We start from the raw sequence: 21,039 nt of genomic DNA, 5'->3' as shown, positions 1-21,039 counted from the left end.
ATACTATCTGGAATTTGTATATTAAGGGAAGGTGATCCTTTTTTGTGAGAAAAAAGGCAAGACTTCGTTTTGATAACAATGAAGGTGACTGAAGATAGAACACAATAAAACATCATCACTAAAATATGTCAAAGATTATGGGCAAAGAATGCTTGAATAAAGGATTAAAGTAAGCATATAATCTGTTAGGTATAACTTACTTCATGACCAAATGGTTGGTGAGAGAACAGAGCGGGGGGGGGGGCACTCTTACATTAGTAAGAATGCCTGCAGAGAAAGCTGTCAACTATGAACACAATGATCAACTAGAGAGAGAAAACTGGCTACTCAGTTATTCAGAATGGAAGGTAGACAAAAGGATGGCAATTGGCTGAGCAGATCTTGATGCTAGAACCAATCAAATGTTCTGAAAATATCCAGAGAAATAGCACAGCTTTCTCCAAACTTCACCATGGCACAAGTACAGAAGTAGATATGCAGATTCATAATGGATCTAGAGTAGTGGGTTAATGATTAACTGGTAGTGGACTGTTCACAACCTATTCCATTATTTTAATGATCGAAGTGAGAGCAATGAGTTTTCTGTTTAGTTTGAGAAGAGATTTTTATCTTCTTTCTTGTAATGGGCTGAATATAAACTTGCTTCCAGGTGTGCTTCTGTTGCTAATGGAATAGAGAGTCCAACTGAGCATAAAAGAGATAGAAATGATGCAGGATGAGCATTAGTTGTAGAACAGGGGGTCTTCAGTGCATGGCCTGCCAGCCATTTTGGAAAAATAACTACTTAACATTTAAAACGCAATTAAATAAAAAAAATAATTTCAATGAAGCCTGCAGGTCACTAAGCTATACTGCGGTATTTAGAATTGTAAGATGCTTTCTAGATTCACAAGGAATGCTGTGCATTTGATACTTTACATAAAATCCTATAAAAATAACTATTAAATAGACATGCTTTAATTTTTAATTAAATAGACAGACCTTCTTCAGCCATCTACCAGCACCAAGTGGTACTTAGTACTAGTACTAATGTCGCAGGTAGATGGCTGAAGCAGTAGTTCGTTCGAGTGCTCTGTCTAGCGGCTTCCAGATACATCTCGAAGGTTCTCGATACTTCGTTATTTTCATATAAATACAAGAGGATCTCTTCCACAATAAGTCAGTCAGGCATGAACAATGTGATATTCGTATAAAAGCGTACGCAGGTTCGTCGTGTCAGTCATAGCCTGTTGTGGTTTTATATTGCCAGACTTTTTCATTAGGTTAGACATATTCAGTGGATAATAACCTTACGCAGCCATTTTGGATCATTTTTTGGGTTCAGCTTCCATCACTATGGCATCTACGAGTTAAAACATAAATCAAGCGATTCTTGTTGGGTTTTTAATGAAAAGTGGACCAATTTGTACTTTTTTTTTGTGCCGATCGATGATAAGCCAGTGTGTTAATGAGTCAGTGTCAGTATCAAAAGAATACAATATAAAACAGCACTATTTGACAAAACATGTATCCAATTTAAATCACCTTCAAGGGTGGCTTCTTGTGGACAAAGTGAACCGTCTCCAAATTGATTTAAAATGCCATCAGGGTACGTTTAAAAGGCAGAGGGAAGAGAGCAAAGCATGCATCAAAGTAAGTTATGTAATAGGTTAGGCTGAATAGCTGAAAAAATTCCTAAAAAATCAAAAATATTCTGTGCCCAAATAATAAGGAAGTGTTTAAAAAACCAAGTTTGTCTGGGGTAACTGTAGCACGACATGTCGAAGAACTTGCCAATGACATTGAAGGAACTTTAAATAAATGGTCGTCTGAATTTATGTCATATCCACTTGCTTTAGATGAGAGCACAGATGTGAAGGATACAGCATAATTGGCTATCTTTGACCATGGCATTGATGAGCAATTCACTGTGACAGAAGAACTGCTAGCGCTCGTACCTATGAAGGGAACTACGAAAGGCACTGATAATCTTGAAGCTGCCAAGAAAACGTCCAGCGTTTCAACCTCAGCTTAACCAACCTCGAGGGTGTGGTAACCCCAACTATGGTGGGAAAGAACAAAGGGTTTGTTACGCTGCTATGGAAAGAACCAGAACTAGAAGGAAAACATTTCATCCATTACCACTGTTTAATCCACCAGGAGAATTTGTGTGCGAAAACTATTCGATTTCAGAATGTCATGAAAGTTAATGCAACTGTCGTCAACATTATTAGGGTAAGAGGATTGAAGCATCGTCAATTCCAAGAGTTTTTGACCCAAGAGTGTGAAGGGGATTATGGCGATGTGGTTTATTATAGTGATGTGCATTGCTTGAGCAGAGGGAAAGTTCTTAAAAGAGTCTTTGATTTAAGGAGCAAAATACAGCAGTTCATGTAAACCAAGGGGAGGCAGATTGCAGAACTCAACGATCCGAAGTGGATGACAGACTTTGCCTTTGTGACCGACATCTCGTTGCATATGAATGACCTAAATACGTGGCTACAATCCAAAGATCAACTGGTGCACACTCTGTTTGATCACATCAAAGCTTTTGTGGCCAAGCTCAAACTTTGGGAGGCACAACTCGCAAAAAAAAAAAGAAAAAAAGATTTAACTCATTTTCAGCTTCTCGTCAAGTCTAACTGTTCGTCTCTTGATGAATACACTACAAAATTAGCCGTGTTGCGAAGTGAGTTCGAATAGAGGTGTAGCGATTTTCGTAACCAACAGTTGTCTTTAGATTTATTTTCAATGCCATTCAGCATCAATGCTGCCAAAATGCCAGGCTCAGTACAAATGGAGCTGCTTAAACTCCAAACCAACTATTCTTTGAGAGAAAATTTATTCAATGTGCCCTTGCTTACATTTTACAAAGAGTACATTTCTGAGGACGCATTCCCTAATCTTCGCCGGAATGCTTTGAAGATGTGCACTTTGTTAGGAAGCATACTTATGTGAGCAGTTCTCCAGAATGAAGCATGTGAAGTCCAAGACAAGACCTCAGATTCTGGACCAACATCTTGAGAACACTCTGCGCATAGTGACTTACAACATTCATGCCAACATCGACAAGCTGGTCAAGGAAAAACATTGCCAAGTTGCCCATTTACATCGTATAAAATGAATTGTATTTACTTATCATGAACCTGACTCCTGCCTACACTCTTAAAGCTGAGTTTGTTTATTTTTATAAGATTTTATGTAAAGTATCAAATACAGAGCGTTCCTTGTGAATCTGGAAAGCATCTTACAATTATAAATACCGCAGTATAGCTTAGTGGCCTACGGGCTTCATTGAAATTTTTAATGCAGCCCGCACTGTCTGAAAGGTTGAAGATCCCTGTTGTAGAACATAACTTTTAAGTACAAATGGGGAGATACCAACAGAATTAGAAAACTTTTGGTATCTAAATCATTTATGATTATTCTGATATCTTTCTGGGAAAAGACCACAAGTAATACAAATGCTACCCATACTTCAATATATTATATCTATACCATATATAGCTACATATGCTTGTCACCTAATCAAATGTATAGGAGTAGAGAGTTTTCTGCATTTAGCCCATTCAAAGTCTGATTTGGATTGGATTATAATGTTCTGCATTTTTTTCTTCATTATTATTTTTTTTATGCGACTCCTGGCAAAAAAAAAAAAAAAAAAAGTTGACTTCTTTCTTGGGCAGAAAATTAAAAACCTTTTGTATACTTTGGTAGAACTATTATTTGCAGAACTGGATGATATGCAGACTATTTAGAGCCTATAGCCAATCACTGCTTACAACTCGTACTTGCAGATTTCTTCTAGGTTGATGAATTTGAAAAGGGAATCCATTTGGAGCTGTTTGAGATGTTAGAAATGAAAGCAGTCAGAGAATTTCGAGAGTAGTAAAGACAGTAGTAAAGGAATACTGAATGAGCAAAACAAATTAGAATGTCAAAAAAACAGGATTCTAGAGTTGAGGTTGTCTGATATCAAATCCCACAAAGGTAAAAGTCACTCTTGTAGTAGAAAGAATTAAGCAAAGTACATTCAAGATATAATGGTTACTGAAGTTGACAGTCAAGGTTGTTAGCAGCCAGAGATCACATTTGGATATCTATAAGTGATAATAGCTCATTTATATTAGTGTTTAAGCTGCAAATATGGATGAAGAGAATTATTTATAATTATATATTTATTTATTTTTGGATTCCTATGCATAATTTTTTATTATATTTTGAGGGAGATTAATTAACTGAAGTGACACTATGACAGTTTTACTTTTTTCCATGCTTCATTTAAGTGAACTGATGAACAGAGTAGGAACATGCAATGAAAAGAGATAGACTGTTGGACATGCTGTCCATACAAACACAGAGGGAAAAAAAATCTATTACACCCGCCCCCAATATACACAGTTACTTGAAGCATCGCCTAGCAGGGTGTCATCATCAAATGATCAGGAAGCCTCCTAATGAGTTACCTCAAGCCTGGAGAACAGATTTACAGTAATGCCCTCAAATGGTCTCCACAGTTGGTATGGTATGCTCTTGATGGATATCACATTATGCTTTGAGAGCCTCTGTAGCTCAGTCAGTATAGACAAAGCCCTTTGGTTGGAAAGACCTAGGTTTGATTCCTCCATAATATGAGGGACCTTTATCTGGTCTTTTTCGACTAAAGGTGAGTTACTCGGTCTCATATGGAGGTAGAGTGTTTTTTCACCCAGAAACTCAGTTTATTGTCCCTCAGAACACACACACGGATCTACAATCATAATATGCATACTTAATCCCTAAGTAGGAGGGCTCAACCATCCTAAGGGATGGGGATGAAAGGGGAAAACCCAATATGAAATAAATAAATCATCAATTTCTTGCCATGTACCCTCAGGGGGTGTACAGGATATGATAGTACTACACGAAAAATTTACATCATTACTAACTTCCTATCTACAATTTTCCTCCAAAACAGTCTGTTACTCGTCAAGACTCCAACATTATCAGATCTTATATTTCTATCGTCTAAGGCAGTTTATACAGTATCAATCCACCTATATCTTGGTCTTCCTCTGGGTCGTTTTCCTACCAACTTGGTAGAGAACACTTGTTTCGCTAATCTTTCCTCGCCTATTCTATTTAAGTGACCATACCACCTGAGATAAGCTCTGCTAACGCATTCCTGGATACTGACAATGTCAAGTTCTTTCCTAATATCCTCGTTTTTAATATGATATTGCCATTGATGCCATCTGTTCACGCCTCTAATCTTTCTCAGGACTCTCATATCTGCAGTATGCTTTTAAAAATATAATAATAATAAAAAAATAAAGGGATAGAAAGAAGAATAACTGCTCTAAAAAAAAAAAAAGCAGTTATTGTGACCGCTTTTCAAGACCAGAATAACACAGTATTAACCACTTTGACCTCCAATAAGAGGTGTGTGTGGGGGGGGGGGAAATAGCCAGGCAGTAAATGTCTACTGAACAGGCCTATTTAATTTATAACAAAGTCGAGAATTTTTCAACAATATTATAAAACTATGTTTGCTCCACACAGAATTATCTTCTATAACCAAACGACAGAATTCCTTTGAAAAACATCCTGGAGTATACAAGATTCTATGTACCCTGTAGCAAAACTTAGGTCAGACAGATGACAAGTTTTGAATTCTGTTAAAGAGCACACCGAGGCAATGGTTAGTATAAAAGTAAAGAATAAAGGGGATTCATTGTGCATGTTTTCTCAGAACATTTTGAAATGATCTTCTGCATGCCTTAATCTAGATAACAATCTTTTTTCAAGGATGTTTAAGGAATCTTTAGAGGTTATCAGATATTTGAATGCCTTCAATGAGAATCCAAGCCTATTCTTCATAACATATTATAAGTCTCTCGTATGCCTTTACAACAAGTGTATCAGATCCCAATTTTGCCAATAACTATCTGAAAACTCTGCATAACAATGAAGGGATCACATTTCATGTGTCAAATTATGTATATGACTGGTCTACATTTTTATTAATATTATGCATTTCTAAAATAACTGTTGTTAGAAGTATTCAAGATTTTTTTGTATGTTCTATGTTTTATCTTCCTGAAGAAGCAGTTAGTTAATTAGAGAAAAACATGTAGAAGTTTTGTCATCATCATATTCCTCCCATGTACCCTCAAGGGGTGTACAGGATATGATAGTACTACATGAAAAATTTACATCATTACTAACTTCCTATCTACAATTTTCCTCCATATCAGTCTGTTACTTGTCAAGACTCCAACATTATCAGATCTTATATTTCTATCATCTAAGGCACTTTTGTACCGTATCAATCCACCTATATCTTGGTCTTCCTCTGGGTCATTTTGCTGCCAACCTGGCAGAGAACACTTGTTTTGCTACTCTTTCTTCGCCCATTCTGTTTAAATGACCATACCACCTGAGATTAGCTCTGCTAATGCATTCCTGGGTATTGACAATGCCAAGTTCTTTCCTAATATCCTCGTTTCTAATATGATATTGCCATTGATGCCATCTGTTCATGCCTATAATCTTTCTCAGGACTCTCATATCTGCGGTTTCTAGTCTTTGGTCAAGTGTTTTACTTCTGACCCACCTCTCAGATCCATAAGTTAAAACTGGTTTGAACACTGTCTTGTATACAGCTAATTTAGTGTTCTGACTAATTTCTCTCTTATTCCATATGAATTTATTCAATTGACTTCCCACCATACCAGCTTTGCTGATTCTGTTGTCTATTTCTATATTTAATTTACCATCTTCAGTAAAAATCGTGCCTAAGTAGCTGAAATGTTTTACTTGTTCCACAAGTTCTCCATTTACAACACAGTTGACATTTTCAATGATTTCTGCCTATATTCATTGTCTTTGTCTTTTTATTGCTGACCTTCATACCATAATCTATTACAACAGCTATTCAATTTAGTCAGAGAATCTTGCAGACTTGTAGCGGATGTATTTAGAAGTATAACATCATCCGCATAAAGCAAAGAGCTGATATTAACATCTCCAATTTTGATATCATGTTTAATACCACTTTCCTTCACAATGCGATCCATATAGATAATGAATAACAGAGGGGATAATTTACATCCTTGTCTCACACCAGATTTAACATTAAACCATCTTCCTGTACTTCCTTCAATTCTAACTGCTGACTTACAACTCAAATAAAGACTAAGTATTGCTTAATATAATGCCCCCATTGACACCTATAACTGTAGCGTATTGAATAGCTTCTCTCTTGGCACCTTGTCATATGCCTTTTCCAAATCGACAAAACTTAAATACAGATCTTTGTTATATTCCCATGCTTTCTCGACTATTTGTCGTAAAGTGAAGATCTGATCCTGACAGTCTCTATTTGGCTGGATTAAGCTTGTTCTTCACTAAGCTTTTCTTCCACAATTCTACTCAACCGTTTCTCAAGTATACTTGCATAGATCTTGCCAGGAACACTCAGTAGGGAAATACCTCTGTAATTCTCACATTCAGTTTTATTTCCCTTTTTATATATGGGTACTATGAGAGCTCTACTCCAATCATCGGGAATTCATCCCTTTGTCCAGGCTTTCTGAACTATGCAGTGCAGCCACTGTAAGATTCTTATACCACTATACTTCAGCATTTCTAGTCGAATATCATCTACTCCTGCTGCCTTTCCACATTTCAAGCCTTTGATGGTTTTTTCAACTTCAAGTATGGATATGTATTCCTGACTGCATGTCTGGTCAGTGTTTTTTACCACTGTGCTGTCACCACTGCTTGTTTGATTTAGCAGTTTTTCAAAGTAATTACGCCATACTTCGAGGATATCTTTTTTATCCCGTTTTCATGTCATCTTTATCATCTGTAACTCCTTTTACAGCAATCTTTTCTCCTTCAAGCAATCTTTTCAACTTCAAGTATGGATATGTATTCCTGACTGCATGTCTGGTCAGTGTTTTTTACCACTGTGCTGTCACCACTGCTTGTTTGATTTAGCAGTTTTTCAAAGTAATTACGCCATACTTCGAGGATATCTTTTTTATCCCGTTTTCATGTCATCTTTATCATCTGTAACTCCTTTTACAGCAATCTTTTCTCCATTCCTAAACTTCAACAACCTCCAGAATATTTTGCCACCTTCTTGATATTTATTTTCTATATTCTTGCCAAAGTCCTCCCATGACTTTTGCAAGCTGACTTATTTGACAAGAACTTTTGATATGCTTTCTTCTTTTCGTTCACTGCCTCTTTAACTTCCTGCGTCCACCAGGGAGTTCTAATTTTTTTTATCCTTGCAGACAACCTCACCACATGCCTCTCTGGCAGAATCAATCAATGTTTTCTTCAGAGTTTGCCACTGAATCTCCAAGGTGTGATTCCTGTTCTCAAACTCTTTCATTTTTTCTTCAATAATCTTTGTGTATTTTAGTCTACAGTTCACATCTGAGTGCTGCTCAACTTTTATTCACTTTAAAACTTTCTTACATGTTATTCTTTTCAATATGAAATTCAATTTTATCCTGCTCAAGACTAAATAGTGATCACTTCCAATTTCAAATCCTCTGTACACTCTGGTGTCCTGCACCAGGGAGAAAACATCACTATCAACAATAACACAGTCAATGAGACTTTTTTTATTCATTGGCTCTTCTCTCCATGTGAATTTGTGCACATTTTTATGTTGGAACATGATGTTAGTAATAACCAGTCCATGTCCTGAGAAGAAATCCAACAGATATTTGCCATTATTATTAGCTTTGCTGATTTCTCCAAATTTTCCCAAAATATTTTTGCATGTCTCACAATCATTTCCTACTCTGCTATTTAGATCCCCAACAAGGACCAACTTTTCCTTTTTCATTGTGTCAGTTGCTTTTTCTAAAGCCTCAAAGAATTATCTAATTCCTCCACTTTGACCTTAGTAGAACCTTTTGTGGGACCATAGGCACAAATGTCTCATTGTCCAGTTCCCCATTCTCATATTTGCCCACATCTACTTGAGACTGACTGCCATTTAAGAAGATTAGCCTAGTATTTTGTGTTGAATACTATGGCTACTCCTTCTTTTCCTTGATTGTCATTGCCTGAATATAACATTTTGTATTTATTGCTCAGAAAGATCTCACCAGTTTTGGTCTTTTTTGTTTCAGTCACCCCTATTATGTCGATCTGGTACTTATCTAATTCCTCAGCTAGCTCCATTTCTTTGCCATTCAGGCTTCTTATGTTGATAGTACTGATCTTTAAATCTGGTGATGTTGAGTTGGGGTTTGTTTTCAGATTTGTTCCAGTAGCTGTCTTTTCACTGTTCACCCTGGTTCCCTGGCGAAAACAACGGGGGCCTTGTTTAACCAGGTGACGCCCCAGCCGGCATGAAATTTTGTCATGTCGTACCAATCCTGAAAATATAGTTTATGTTTAATCTACTTTCCTTGAAGTTCTGTTTGAATAATTGATATTTAAAAAAGGAGGAATCTGTGCATTCATCAATTTTTTTTTTTTAAACAACCATCACCAAAGACTAACTGTTACCATCAAAGCAATGCTTGAAATCAAAAATAGAACCAAGCTGCACACAATGGTTAGAAGGCTGGATTAACTGATAAGAAGACATGTAGCTCTCTGTATATATATATTAACCCTTTATAAATTAAAGATGACAAACAATTATATCCTTTGGTTTAATCCTTTATCAAAGTGTAAGCAAACAAAGTTTGCGCGTGAAGTAACTTCACGAATGGGCAATAACTCGTATATACAGGTTAATGACTTTATCACTTGCCTCAGTATATCTCATAATACAAAGCATATATCCTTACGGATATGTATAATGCTATGTATCAAGACAAGAGTCACTACCCAGGTTTCAACTTATATTGAGGTGAAAAAGTAAAGGGATGCTCATCATAGGTCTAGTGTAGTTAGTATAGGGGCATAAGAGAGCCTGATAGTATTAGGAGAAAGAAAAGACAGACAGATAGTATGAGAGACAGAGAAAAGGCCTCAGCTCTTTTATATCATCATATAGCCAAAGGCTATCAGTTTTCCTTTTTCACCAATCTCATGTAGATGAACAACCAAACACCAATTGAAACTTAAGTGCAAAGATGACTAATACCCAGGTGACTAGCCTTATCTGGGTTAACCACCTTGAGTTGGCCTTCTCTGCCTGGGATTGCTCTCCAGTCATCCTTGCAATTGACATAAGACCACATTGAATTAAGTGAATGGAACCATTTAAAAAATCTCTCACAGCAAAAATAGACAGAATTTTATCTTGCCCTGGTGAATATTGCATATTGCATAATGTGATCTACACCACCTAGCCAAAAATTCTGATATCTAATAGAATGCTTCTTTTTAAATATAAAAATCGTCTGACTGAACAATAAAATTTCCACAATACAATATCATAAAGCATTTGGATGTCATATTCTAGTTTTCAAATCCATGTTTCTTTCTAACCTTCCATAAATGTAAAGTTAGAAAGAAACATGGAAAATAAACTTTTCTATTGTAAGTAATAGAATGCCCAACACATTGCATAATCTGTTCCAAATAAGCAGAGCAAGAGGGTAGCTATAGAATGCTTGTTGTACTGTTTCCAATGAGTAACAGATGTCAGAGATTGGATTTCCAATGTTAAAGTATCTGCATTTGATAGTGCTGACTGGAAAGCAACCATACACAATTCTCCAAGCAAGATTCCTCATGTTAGGGTACCCTTGAAACTTCAATAAATTATGAAACAAAGTGCTGTTGTCAGACCCAACTGCAGAAGTTTGTGGCAAAAGAGATTAAAGACGTCTTTATACTTTTTTAATGGAAAGAATGTCAATGCCAGTATTGTAGCAGTCTTAGAGTTAAGCTACCGAATGTTGTAGTATCCAAGTAGCCCAGAAGTGATGCCAAGGTTGAAGTAATGGAGAAGTCATATTTCCATATACAATTAGCCAAAAGGTGTCACCACATATTACTAAAATACTCTGGATTATAGATAGATGTTGAAAATTTTTCCACTTGATTATACTATAAATTGAGGACACCAAGAAATTACGTTTGTGATTTTAATCCTTTATCCACGTGTAAGCAAACTAAAGTTTGCACATGAAGTAACTTCACGACTGGGCAACTCGTATATAAAGATAATGACTTCACATCTATCTCTAATAATAAATATCAAGTACAGGAAGCATTGCACATACTCTACCTAAGTGAGCAAACCAACTACAGAATTCATCATATGTGTGGAGTATTAAAAGAGTTTCTTTTCATGGATACAACAAGTAAAAACTAGGGAAGCCCATGCAAGCTTTTTTAGTACACAAGTATTTTCTAAATGTAATGTTAAGAAAATTTTAAAATTTATCAATAAAATGAACACATAGTCAAACTGCAAATATGGACTTTGTAAAGACTAAAAGATAAATGTTATGTATATGCTGAAAAAGGGGGGGGGGGGGAGTGTTAGGAAAAATAGGGTGTCCTAGTGAATAATTCTTGACAGCAGCAGACAAAATATAGCTAGTTCTCAGAAGTCAGTATATAGTACAAAGAAAGACTATTACACTACTGTGTGAACTTAATTTTAAATTTTGTTTTATAAAATCTGACTTGATACACACAGTTTGAGAAAAAATTGCAAGTAACTGTCTTTGGGTTTAAAGTCTGGTTTTTTTTTTTTTTTTTTTTTTAACTGTAAACATGATGGTTCTTTCATAAAGTAAAAATAAATAAAAATGCACTTTAATAAATTATATTTCCAAAGAACAAAGAAATCATATTCATATTTAATCCTTTATCCAAGTGTAAGCAAACATAGGCTGTGTATGAAGTATCTTCCAAACTATCTTACATGTATATAGAGACTATTGACTTAACATATTGCCTCAGTATCTCATGAGGTAAAACACACTCCCTTTCAGACATATACCACTGTCCCTTATGGGAAGTGCCACAACCCAGACTGGTTTTTGATCTTTATTAAGGTCTCATCAGCAAGTATAATTTACTTTATAACCAAGAGGAAAAATTTTCAGAGTATTTCAACAATAAGGTGAAACACTTTTTTCCCCCTATTTCTATGGATAATATATGATTTTGCATTAATTCAGCCTTGGTATCTGTCCGGGTCTGGTTCTCACTAGTGATATTGCATGGGCCACATGAGAGTTTGCAGGATGGGGTGGAAGCCTGCCATGGAGAATGATGTTCTGTTTGGTACAGGTAATGTAGTCAATGCTCATGCCAATAGCTTCCATAGCCTCTTTAACATGCATAACACAAGGACAGATGGCAGTTTGACATGTACGATACAGGACCTGAACATAGAGAAAAGAGACTAGTCGAGGTTGGATGGTGTGGAAGAAACTTTATTTTCAGGGCATAATTAAGAGACAAACATTTTCGTTTAAGTGACAGATGGAGTTCATTTGATCCAACATAAAGACTTTGAATGGGTGATGTGCAAAAAGCACCAGTAGCTAATCAGATACTTTGATGATGGATTGGGTCCAATCACCAGAGTATGCTCTCCCTTGCAGAATTGTAAATCTGGGACCCATAATCAAGCTTTGAACATACAAGTGCACAATAAATACAAACAAGGAACAACGATCAGCATCCCATTCAGTAGCGGATAGAGGATATTCAATGCTTTTTTTGCGCTTATCCCAAGATGACGAATGTGTGTAAACAAAGTTAGTTTTCTATCAAAGATGAGTTCCAAAAACTTTGTCTCTGGAACTACAGGGTAATTTTTCTAGTTTTGAGGGAAACTTGTGCCATAGTTTTATCATAAATTATTTATATGTGAACACAAGAAGTAATATTTATTAAATATACTGCCAAATATTTAAGTTTGAAACCAACAAACTATCATCAATGGCCTGAACAACATTTTTTACAAGGTAGAATGCAAACAAATTATTCAAAATAGTTCGAGCAGCATGATGTTAAATCATTAATAGTGTTATGCTTCACTGAAAAAAAGGCTAATCATAAAAGTAATTATACAATAATTATATAATTTATATTATCATCAAAAAAAATAATTAACTTATAATATCATACTAAACAGATTAATAGATAGCTGTAGTATCCAGTGGTACTTAGGATATCTTTGTAAATATCACTTTTGACCTTAATTAAAAAAAAAAAAAAAAAAAAAGTGTTATTCGGATCAAACTTTCCCATAGTTTGACAAGGATAGGCAGTCATTTTGATTCAAGGTAGGCCAGTGAAGTAAGGCCTCAGCACTCTCTTTGAATAGGCATTTGAATTTATACTGACACCTGTGTAGAAGGCAAGTTTTAGACCAGAGAATGTTGTGGTCTGCCTCTCTATTCTGTGTTGCGCTGATCCAGACTTATCGGATTTGTTGTGTAGAATATAAGATTGATGTTCTTATTTTTCTATTGAATGTCCAGTATGTCCAAAGTAGGAAAGCTAGCAGTCACATGGAACTTGATATACAGCAGGAAGAGACACAGTTGAGAGTTTATCTTTAGACGATGGGAAATACATGGATAGTTTATTAGTGGAAATATAAGTAGCTACTAAATCATATTTCCTCAGAATTCTTGAAATAAGAGCTGTATGAGATTAGAACTTGACATATTGATTCTTTGTTATTTTGGTTGGATTTGTAGGAGTCAAGAAGACGTTGTGTGGTTCTTTCGGAGAAGCCATTTAGTTTCATATACTGTTTGATAGTATAGTTCTTTCTGTAACTGATGTTTTGGAATTGTTGAACAATTAGTTCTAGCTCGTCAAATTAAACATTTTATGATTCCTGTCTTTTGAGAAGGATGATGTGCAGACTGTTGGAAAATGTATTGTCCAGTAAAAGTGGGTTTTCTATAAACTGATGTTGTTAAATTACTTCGTGGTGAGTGGATGAGAATAATATCTAAAAAGGATAATTTGTTGTCTTTTTCAATTTCCATAGTGAATTTGAATGAGGGTGTAGCATATTGATTTTAGCTAAAAAAGTAGGTAAGGAATCTAAATTGTGAGGCCACAGAGCAAAAATGTTGTCTATATATCTAACCCAAAATGAAGGTTGAGGGTTTATAGATGAAAAAAGGATGTCTTCTAAATGCTCTAAATAAAAGTTGGCTAAAGCAGGGGAGAGCGGACTTCCCACTGCAGTTCCTCCTATTTGGTTGTAGAATCTGATTTGACGGTTACATGTTAAAATTACACGGGATAAAATTACACTGCCAAAATTACACAAGGATGAAATTACATATAGATAAAAATACACTAAGAAAAAATTACACAAATTTGAATATTCACACCGAAGTTTTTAACTTTAGAATTTTTAAATTTTTATGATGAATTTCATATTTATTTTCAGATAAGAGTTCCGTTAATTTTGTAATACATTATAAAACCTGTTGACTTTAATTCGATTAAAACATGCTTGGTATTTTGTTGTCAAATTAAACACAAACTTTCTTAATATTGCAAAAATTACTTTTATTTTAAAAAATAATAAAAAAACAAACACTAAGTCATATAAGCTATACAACATAAAAAATCCAATCGTCTATTAGAGTCGTAATTTTGTACAATATTTGAAATACGTTGTTTTAAAGAAATGTACCTACAAAGTCCTGAGTTTCGTTGACCAGTTAAATGCTGCAAATAGTTTATATGTTGTAAAGATAATTCTTTAACAATGTTATCCAAAAATTTCCAAACAGTTGGATGGGAACACTGAAAGAGCAACTGAAGTCCACAGTGCCATCCTTCGATACAATTTGTAGTTCTAACTATACAGTTGGCTGCAGAGTGTCTATGGTTCCAAGTAGAAATATTGAACAAGTCGAATGAAGTTGAATGAACAAGTCGAGCAAGGAGAACTTGCTCGACTTGTTCATTATATTCGTCTAAATTAGTGAACAGATCAGCAACTTCTAAAAATGTTTCTAACACTTCTTTTTCTAGTAAAAGTGCAAGTAATTGTAACATTTTAATGTGTACTGCAAATGACTGACTGGATTCATATAGAGATTTTAGTCCACATTCATTTATTTTGCGTATAATAGATTGTGATAAGCGAAAGAGCAGCCACCAATTTCGATGTTTTCACACATGGTATGGAAAGCATTCATTGCTGCTGTTTCAAAATCGGTCAAAATTTTTCGTGGTCGAGCTTGATGAATTTTCTCTAGTAACATGTTCAGCATCTTCACGTATATTTCTTCCTTTTTTCCCTGGTAGAAGAGCCAGTAGACAAGGAAAAGCGACGCCTGAATCATATTGGACATGGATACTGTATAACTGATAATATATTTCTGGAACTACTTTAAATGTACCATCTGCTAGCCAAAAATCGTTAACTACAAGTTAATCTAGAAGAGTCTTGTGACCAATTAGTATTATACGTTCTGGATCTTCTCTCCGAAATCATGAATAATCCATTTAGAGTACTTCTCTGGTATTTCAAAATTTTTGTTATCTGGATTTGACGGAACGTTTCCAATTGTTTTAGCTTTGGATCTATTTAATCGCCTCGTCATGGAGCTCTTCTTTGGTAGGCACATTTTTAATCCGTCTGATACAGTCACTAAACTGTTAGCTATAATTGCACGAACCGTTGCGCCTGGATTCGACATTTTTCTTTTCATTTGATTTGCAAGTTGATGAGCTTCAGATTTAAAAGTCCTATTAGCGTGACAGTGTTCTGAAGACTCACGGATAATCTTGTTGTCTCTGGTATGAAGCAGCGATCGACAATGTAAAGTTCTAAACTTTGCACAACGCCAATGAATAGTTCCAATAGCAGTTTCACAGTGACGAACAAACTCAAATCCTTTATAAATTATAATTTGACCACCTTTATTACTAATGCCGTACTCAAAACCAGCCATGGGTAAATTAAAAATTAATTTAAAAAAATTAATCACAAAATTTATTACGTCGCACGTTATACACTAGTTGTATTACGAGTCACTAAACTAGAACTGAAGAATGCAAGACAAAAATTTACTTATATACCTTCACCCAAACAATTCTTAGAAATTCTTGAGCAGTTCATGGTGATTAACAATTGTTGATTGGTTTTACCTTAGGAAATTATTCCTTGTAAATCTGAGGTAAGTACTAATTAGGGTAGCTAATCAAAACATCCCTCCCTAATCCCCTTGCCCAAATCTGCACTAGTGATTTACCCCTTGCTGGTTATAAATTTTGTACAATTTTTGGTAAATTTTATTTTATGTGTAATTTCTTACTTATGCATTTTTTCTTCTTAATTTTTTTCTTAGTGTATTTTTATTTATGTGTATAATTTCGTCCTCGTGTAATTTTTGCAGCGCAATTTTATCCCGTGTAATTTTTTCCTGACAAGCTGTTTTAACACAGGAAATATCCAGAATGCATCACAAATTTGAATAGTCTTACTATATCTTGTGGGAAAATATCAGTAAGTAGTTGTAAAGTCTCTTTGAGAGGTATGTTCGTGAATAGGGATTCTACATCAAATCTCATAAGATCAGTAGGTTGTATGGATTTTTTTAATTTGTATGGACATTTTTTAATCTGATGAGTTTTTTTAAAAAAGAACAAGAAATATAGGAAGGTATTAAAGTTTTTCATAATCAATATTCTAGTATATGTTGTCATTTCCTTAAAAATTAAGAGCTACATGTAACCAATGTTATATGTTGGTATAAGCTTATTTACAAGAACCCTTGATACAAAAGATTAGCCACTGTTTCTCTTAATGCCACTTCAAAATTAAAAAAGCATGATTATAGGACAATGTTGCTCAGATCCTGGCAAAGTTTTCTCCCAAAGTGTAGCTTTGCGATCAGCAACAATACATCTATTATATGTAAATGATGTAAATTTAATCCAGGATTGTTTCTGACTCTCTGAAGTCTCACGTAACATGCTTTGGACCAAACACATTTAAATGCTATTAAGTTTGTTTTGATACAATATCTATGAAATATATCCCATACTCCATCTTGATCTTTTTTGGCTGCTTGGCACTCTCAGCTCCACTAAGACTTTGGATGGAGTGAAAATAAGGATGTTGCTTTTTGGAATAGATGAAGTGGCTGCATGGACAATACCATCTGTGAAATAGGTGTTTGGCTGACTGCTTCAATATTAAATTTTGCAAGATGGCAAAATGTATTCCAGTTAGCCTGGTCCATTTCCAACATGGGCATTCGTGTAGGAGGACATCCTAAGAAGGATGCCGAATTAAGTTAGGCTTGTGGAAGAAGGTATTTGTTTGGTTATTAATAAGGGATAGATTGTGATTGTCGAGCATTTTTATTCAGTGTCAGAGCTCCCCACCCACCATGGATACCCACTATCCAGTAAGTAATGACTGTGCTCAGGAGTGGAATGCCAGAGTTACCATGGATGCTATACGAGCATCAAACAAGTCTTGGGCTGCATCTCCAGACCATATGGAAGGAGACTTACCGCAATACCCTTGCAAGTAAGCCCACTAGCTGACTGATCCTGACCATGCCATTCCGGACCACCTGTCTTGCCAAAGCAAAGGCCAAAGTAGTGCAAGACTACCAGGATCTCCCTTTCCAGATGTCTACGGAAAGGGAGATCCTGGCAAATATGGTGTGTTGGATCCCAGTGATAGTATGGAAGATAGGATAGTGAAAAAGACTCAGGAGAAGTAGAGCAAAGAATATGGAAAGAAAAATGGCAAGAATAAAAGGGCAAGTACCATCACCTATCGGTGGGAGGTCCTCTCCACACCAGGAACAAGTGCTTGACATAGAAGGGTCTATCTTCAGGAAACACAAAACAAGCAGAATTGTGATATATGACATGAGGTTGTGGATAATGCTCCAGCTAATTGAAGACAAAGCAAGTACTGCGTTTCATCATGACAAAATTCTATCACCAATATATTTCCATAGCAAGGTTCCAACATTCTTGAATATGCAGTGGATTAACTGGGGTGGGGAAGAGAGAAGGATCCACTTCCTGGCCCCTGCACTATGAATGTTTATGTTCTGCTAATTCTGAAACCACACCTTGGATAACTTCAAAGGGCAGAATGCAAACATCAATTGTGAAATTTGATCATAATTTGTTGAAAAGTGTTTCATGAAACAAATATTTTGTGTGTGTGCAGGTCTTTATTGAGGTCTCATCAGTAGGCCTGGCTACCACTAAAGAGACCTCAATAAAGATCGTAACCAGTTTAGGTAATGGTCCTTCCCACAATCTAGCATAATATATGTCCAAAATTATTAAGTCATTAGTCTTTGAAGTCATTTGACTTCCTTACATAAATAGCCTAGTTGTGAAGATATTTCATGTGCAAACTTTGTTTGCTATATAATTTCTTGTCAAGTTTAATTTATCCTGTATGTATAGGTTTTAAGTGTACAGAAAAAAGAAAAATTAAATAACTAGTTGAAAAGAACACAAACATAGTCCTTCTTACCGGAAAAGGCTCAGGACCCTCTTGTATAATATATCCATCAATCACATGAGTGAGGACTTGGGGTTTCACTATGGCTTTCTGTGGTTGTTTTTCTTTTGTCTGTTCAATCGCTGGTGGTAATAATGGGAGAGATTGGGATGGTGGAAGTGGAGATACTGCTGGCACTACCATTCTTTTTGATTCTTCTGATAAATGTTCTATTTCCTTGTTTTTTGATATTACATCCTGTCTTAGAGGATTCTGAACTTCAGGTTGCTGTTCTATGTCCATTTTATCTTCCTCTTGACTAGTATCTAAAAGTAATTCAGAAGCATTTGTTGCTGTTGATGTTGTGGTTGTTGTGGTGGTGGTTGTCACTGCAATTGCAACTGCTGGCATTGTTACTGTTCCTACTGTTGCTTTAGCTGATGCTACTCTTCCAACACTTATTGCTGCCACTGGAACAGCAGGTTTCTCTGAAATGCTAATTATTGATGTTTGTGTGCTGTCTACTTTTGTTGGTTGGACTGGATGTGCTTTTATTTCAGTGGCTGTGGACCTACTCTGTGTAGCAGTGCTCTTCATTTCTGGTGTTGGTCTTGTCTGGTTGGCTGCATCTGCCTTCAGATGCTGGGGAGAATGAGTCTGTGTCTGGGTAGTAGCCATCTGAGGTTGTGGCAGTTGTGTGAATCCTCCTCCTGGGCCTGGCGAATTACGGTTACTATGACCTTTGACACGCTGTTTTGTCTGAGAAGATAAGAAACATTAAAAAATAATCAACATTATTGAACAGAAAAGAATCTTAGATTTCTTAAATAGAAATAGCAGAATTTTGATATTGCATTTTTCCATTATATTAATATCATTATATATTATATCTTTAAAATGTATCTATAAATCTGTTTATAAAAAAAAAATATATAAAAAATAGGAGGCTTACCGAAAAAGCCAATCAGAAATTAGTTTTATATTTAAAAAAAATAAAAAACTGAGAAAATTTCAAACTAAAAAAAAAAAAAAAATATTACTCACACCCCCACACACATCAAATCATTTCTTGATAAACCACAAAGGTTACTAGAAACTTAAAAGTCTTCATTAGTAGTCTACCATCAAGAATTTTTATCTAGATTATGCTATTATTTGAGATTTATTTACAATTTTAGCTTGAAACAACTTATGATAAACCAACACATGAGAGATTGTTCAAACTATAGGTTAATTATTACCAGAGATCAACAAATTTATACAAATTCTTTAATATTAAAAAGAGCAAATTATTTTTTATATCAGTTACACTTTTTTGTCCATTCTACTTGCCCATGCAATTACTATACACCAGCAGTTCTCAACCGTATACCAGCAGGTGCATTTATGCTCGCGGAGCTATTTGCATGCCCCTGCTGTCAATTATTAAATAAGGAAAAAAAAAATTAAAACTGGAAAATAAGTCATCATTATCATCATCAAATTCCTGCCATCTACCCTCAAGGGGGGGGGGGGGTGTACAGAATATGATAGTACTACATGAAAAATTTACATCATTACTAACTTCCTATCTACAATTTTCCTCCAAATCAGTCTGTTACTCGTCAAGACTCCAACATTATCAGATCTTATATTTCTATCGTCTAAGGCACTTTGTACCGTATCAATCCACCTATATCTTGGTCTTCCTCTGGGTCGTTTTCCTGCCAATCTGGCAAAGAACACTTGTTTTACTAATCTTTCCTTGCCCATTCGTTTAAGTGACTATACCACCTGAAATTAGCTCTGTTAACGCATTCCTGGATGCTGACACTGTCAAGTTCTTTCCTAATATTCTCGTTTTTAATATGATATTGCCATTGATGCCATCTGTTCATGCCTCTAGTCTTTCTCAGCACTCTCATATCTGCGGTCTCTAGTCTTTGGTCAAGTGTTTTACTTCTGATCCAGCTCTCAGATCCATAAGTTAAAACAGGTTTGAACACCGTCTTGTATACAGCTAATTTCTCTCTTATTCCATATGAATTTATTTAACTGACTTCCTTCTTCCAATACTAGCTTTGTTGATTCTGTTCTTTATTTCCATATTTAATGTACCATATTCTTTAAAAATCGTGCCTAAGTAGCTGAAATGTTTTACTTGTTCCACAGGTTCTCCGTTCACAACGCAGTTGACATTTTCAAAGATTCTGCCTATTTTCATTGTCTTTGACTTTTTATTGCTGACCTTCATACCAGCGGATTTATTTAGAAGTATAACATCACCCACACAAAGCAAAGAGCTGACATTAACATTTCCAATTCTGATATCATGTTTAATACCACTTTCCTTCATAATGTGACCCATATAGATAATGAATAACAAAGGGGATAATGTACATCCTTGTCTCACACCAGATTTAACATTAAACCATCTTCCTGTACTTCCATCAATTCTAACTGCTGACTTACAACTCAAATAAAGACTAAGTATTGCTTGATATAATTCCTCATTGACACCATATAACTGTAGAGTATTGAATAGCTTTTCTCTTGGCACCTTGTCATATGCCTTTTCCAGATCGACAAAACTTAAATACAGATCTTTGTGATATTCCCATGATTTTTCCACTATGTGTCGTAAAGTAAAGATCTGATCCTGACAGCCTCCATTTGACCTGAATTCA

At 35.4% G+C, this 21,039-nt stretch overlaps 1 protein-coding gene across 12 annotated transcripts in view; it reads right to left on the bottom strand.

Moving 5' to 3' along the window:
* Positions 1-21,039, bottom strand: part of LOC150105365 (uncharacterized) — a 521,942-nt gene that overhangs the window by 104,135 nt on the left and 396,768 nt on the right. For all 12 annotated transcript variants that reach the window (XM_090394098.1, XM_090394099.1, XM_090394097.1 and 9 more), the window contains one exon: positions 18,407-19,132. In XM_090394098.1, the coding sequence (XP_090250224.1) occupies positions 18,407-19,132 (726 nt within the window). The remainder of the gene's footprint in view (positions 1-18,406; positions 19,133-21,039) is intronic.

The sequence above is a fragment of the Typopeltis vanoorti genome, chromosome 6, assembly GCF_054136105.1.
Source record: "Typopeltis vanoorti isolate ZY-2024b chromosome 6, IOZ_Tvanoo_1.0, whole genome shotgun sequence".
In the NCBI taxonomy this organism is placed as follows: Eukaryota; Metazoa; Arthropoda; class Arachnida; order Uropygi; family Thelyphonidae; genus Typopeltis; species Typopeltis vanoorti.
Note: the sequence above shows the minus strand (reverse complement) of the source record. Positions and strands in the feature narration are given on the sequence as shown.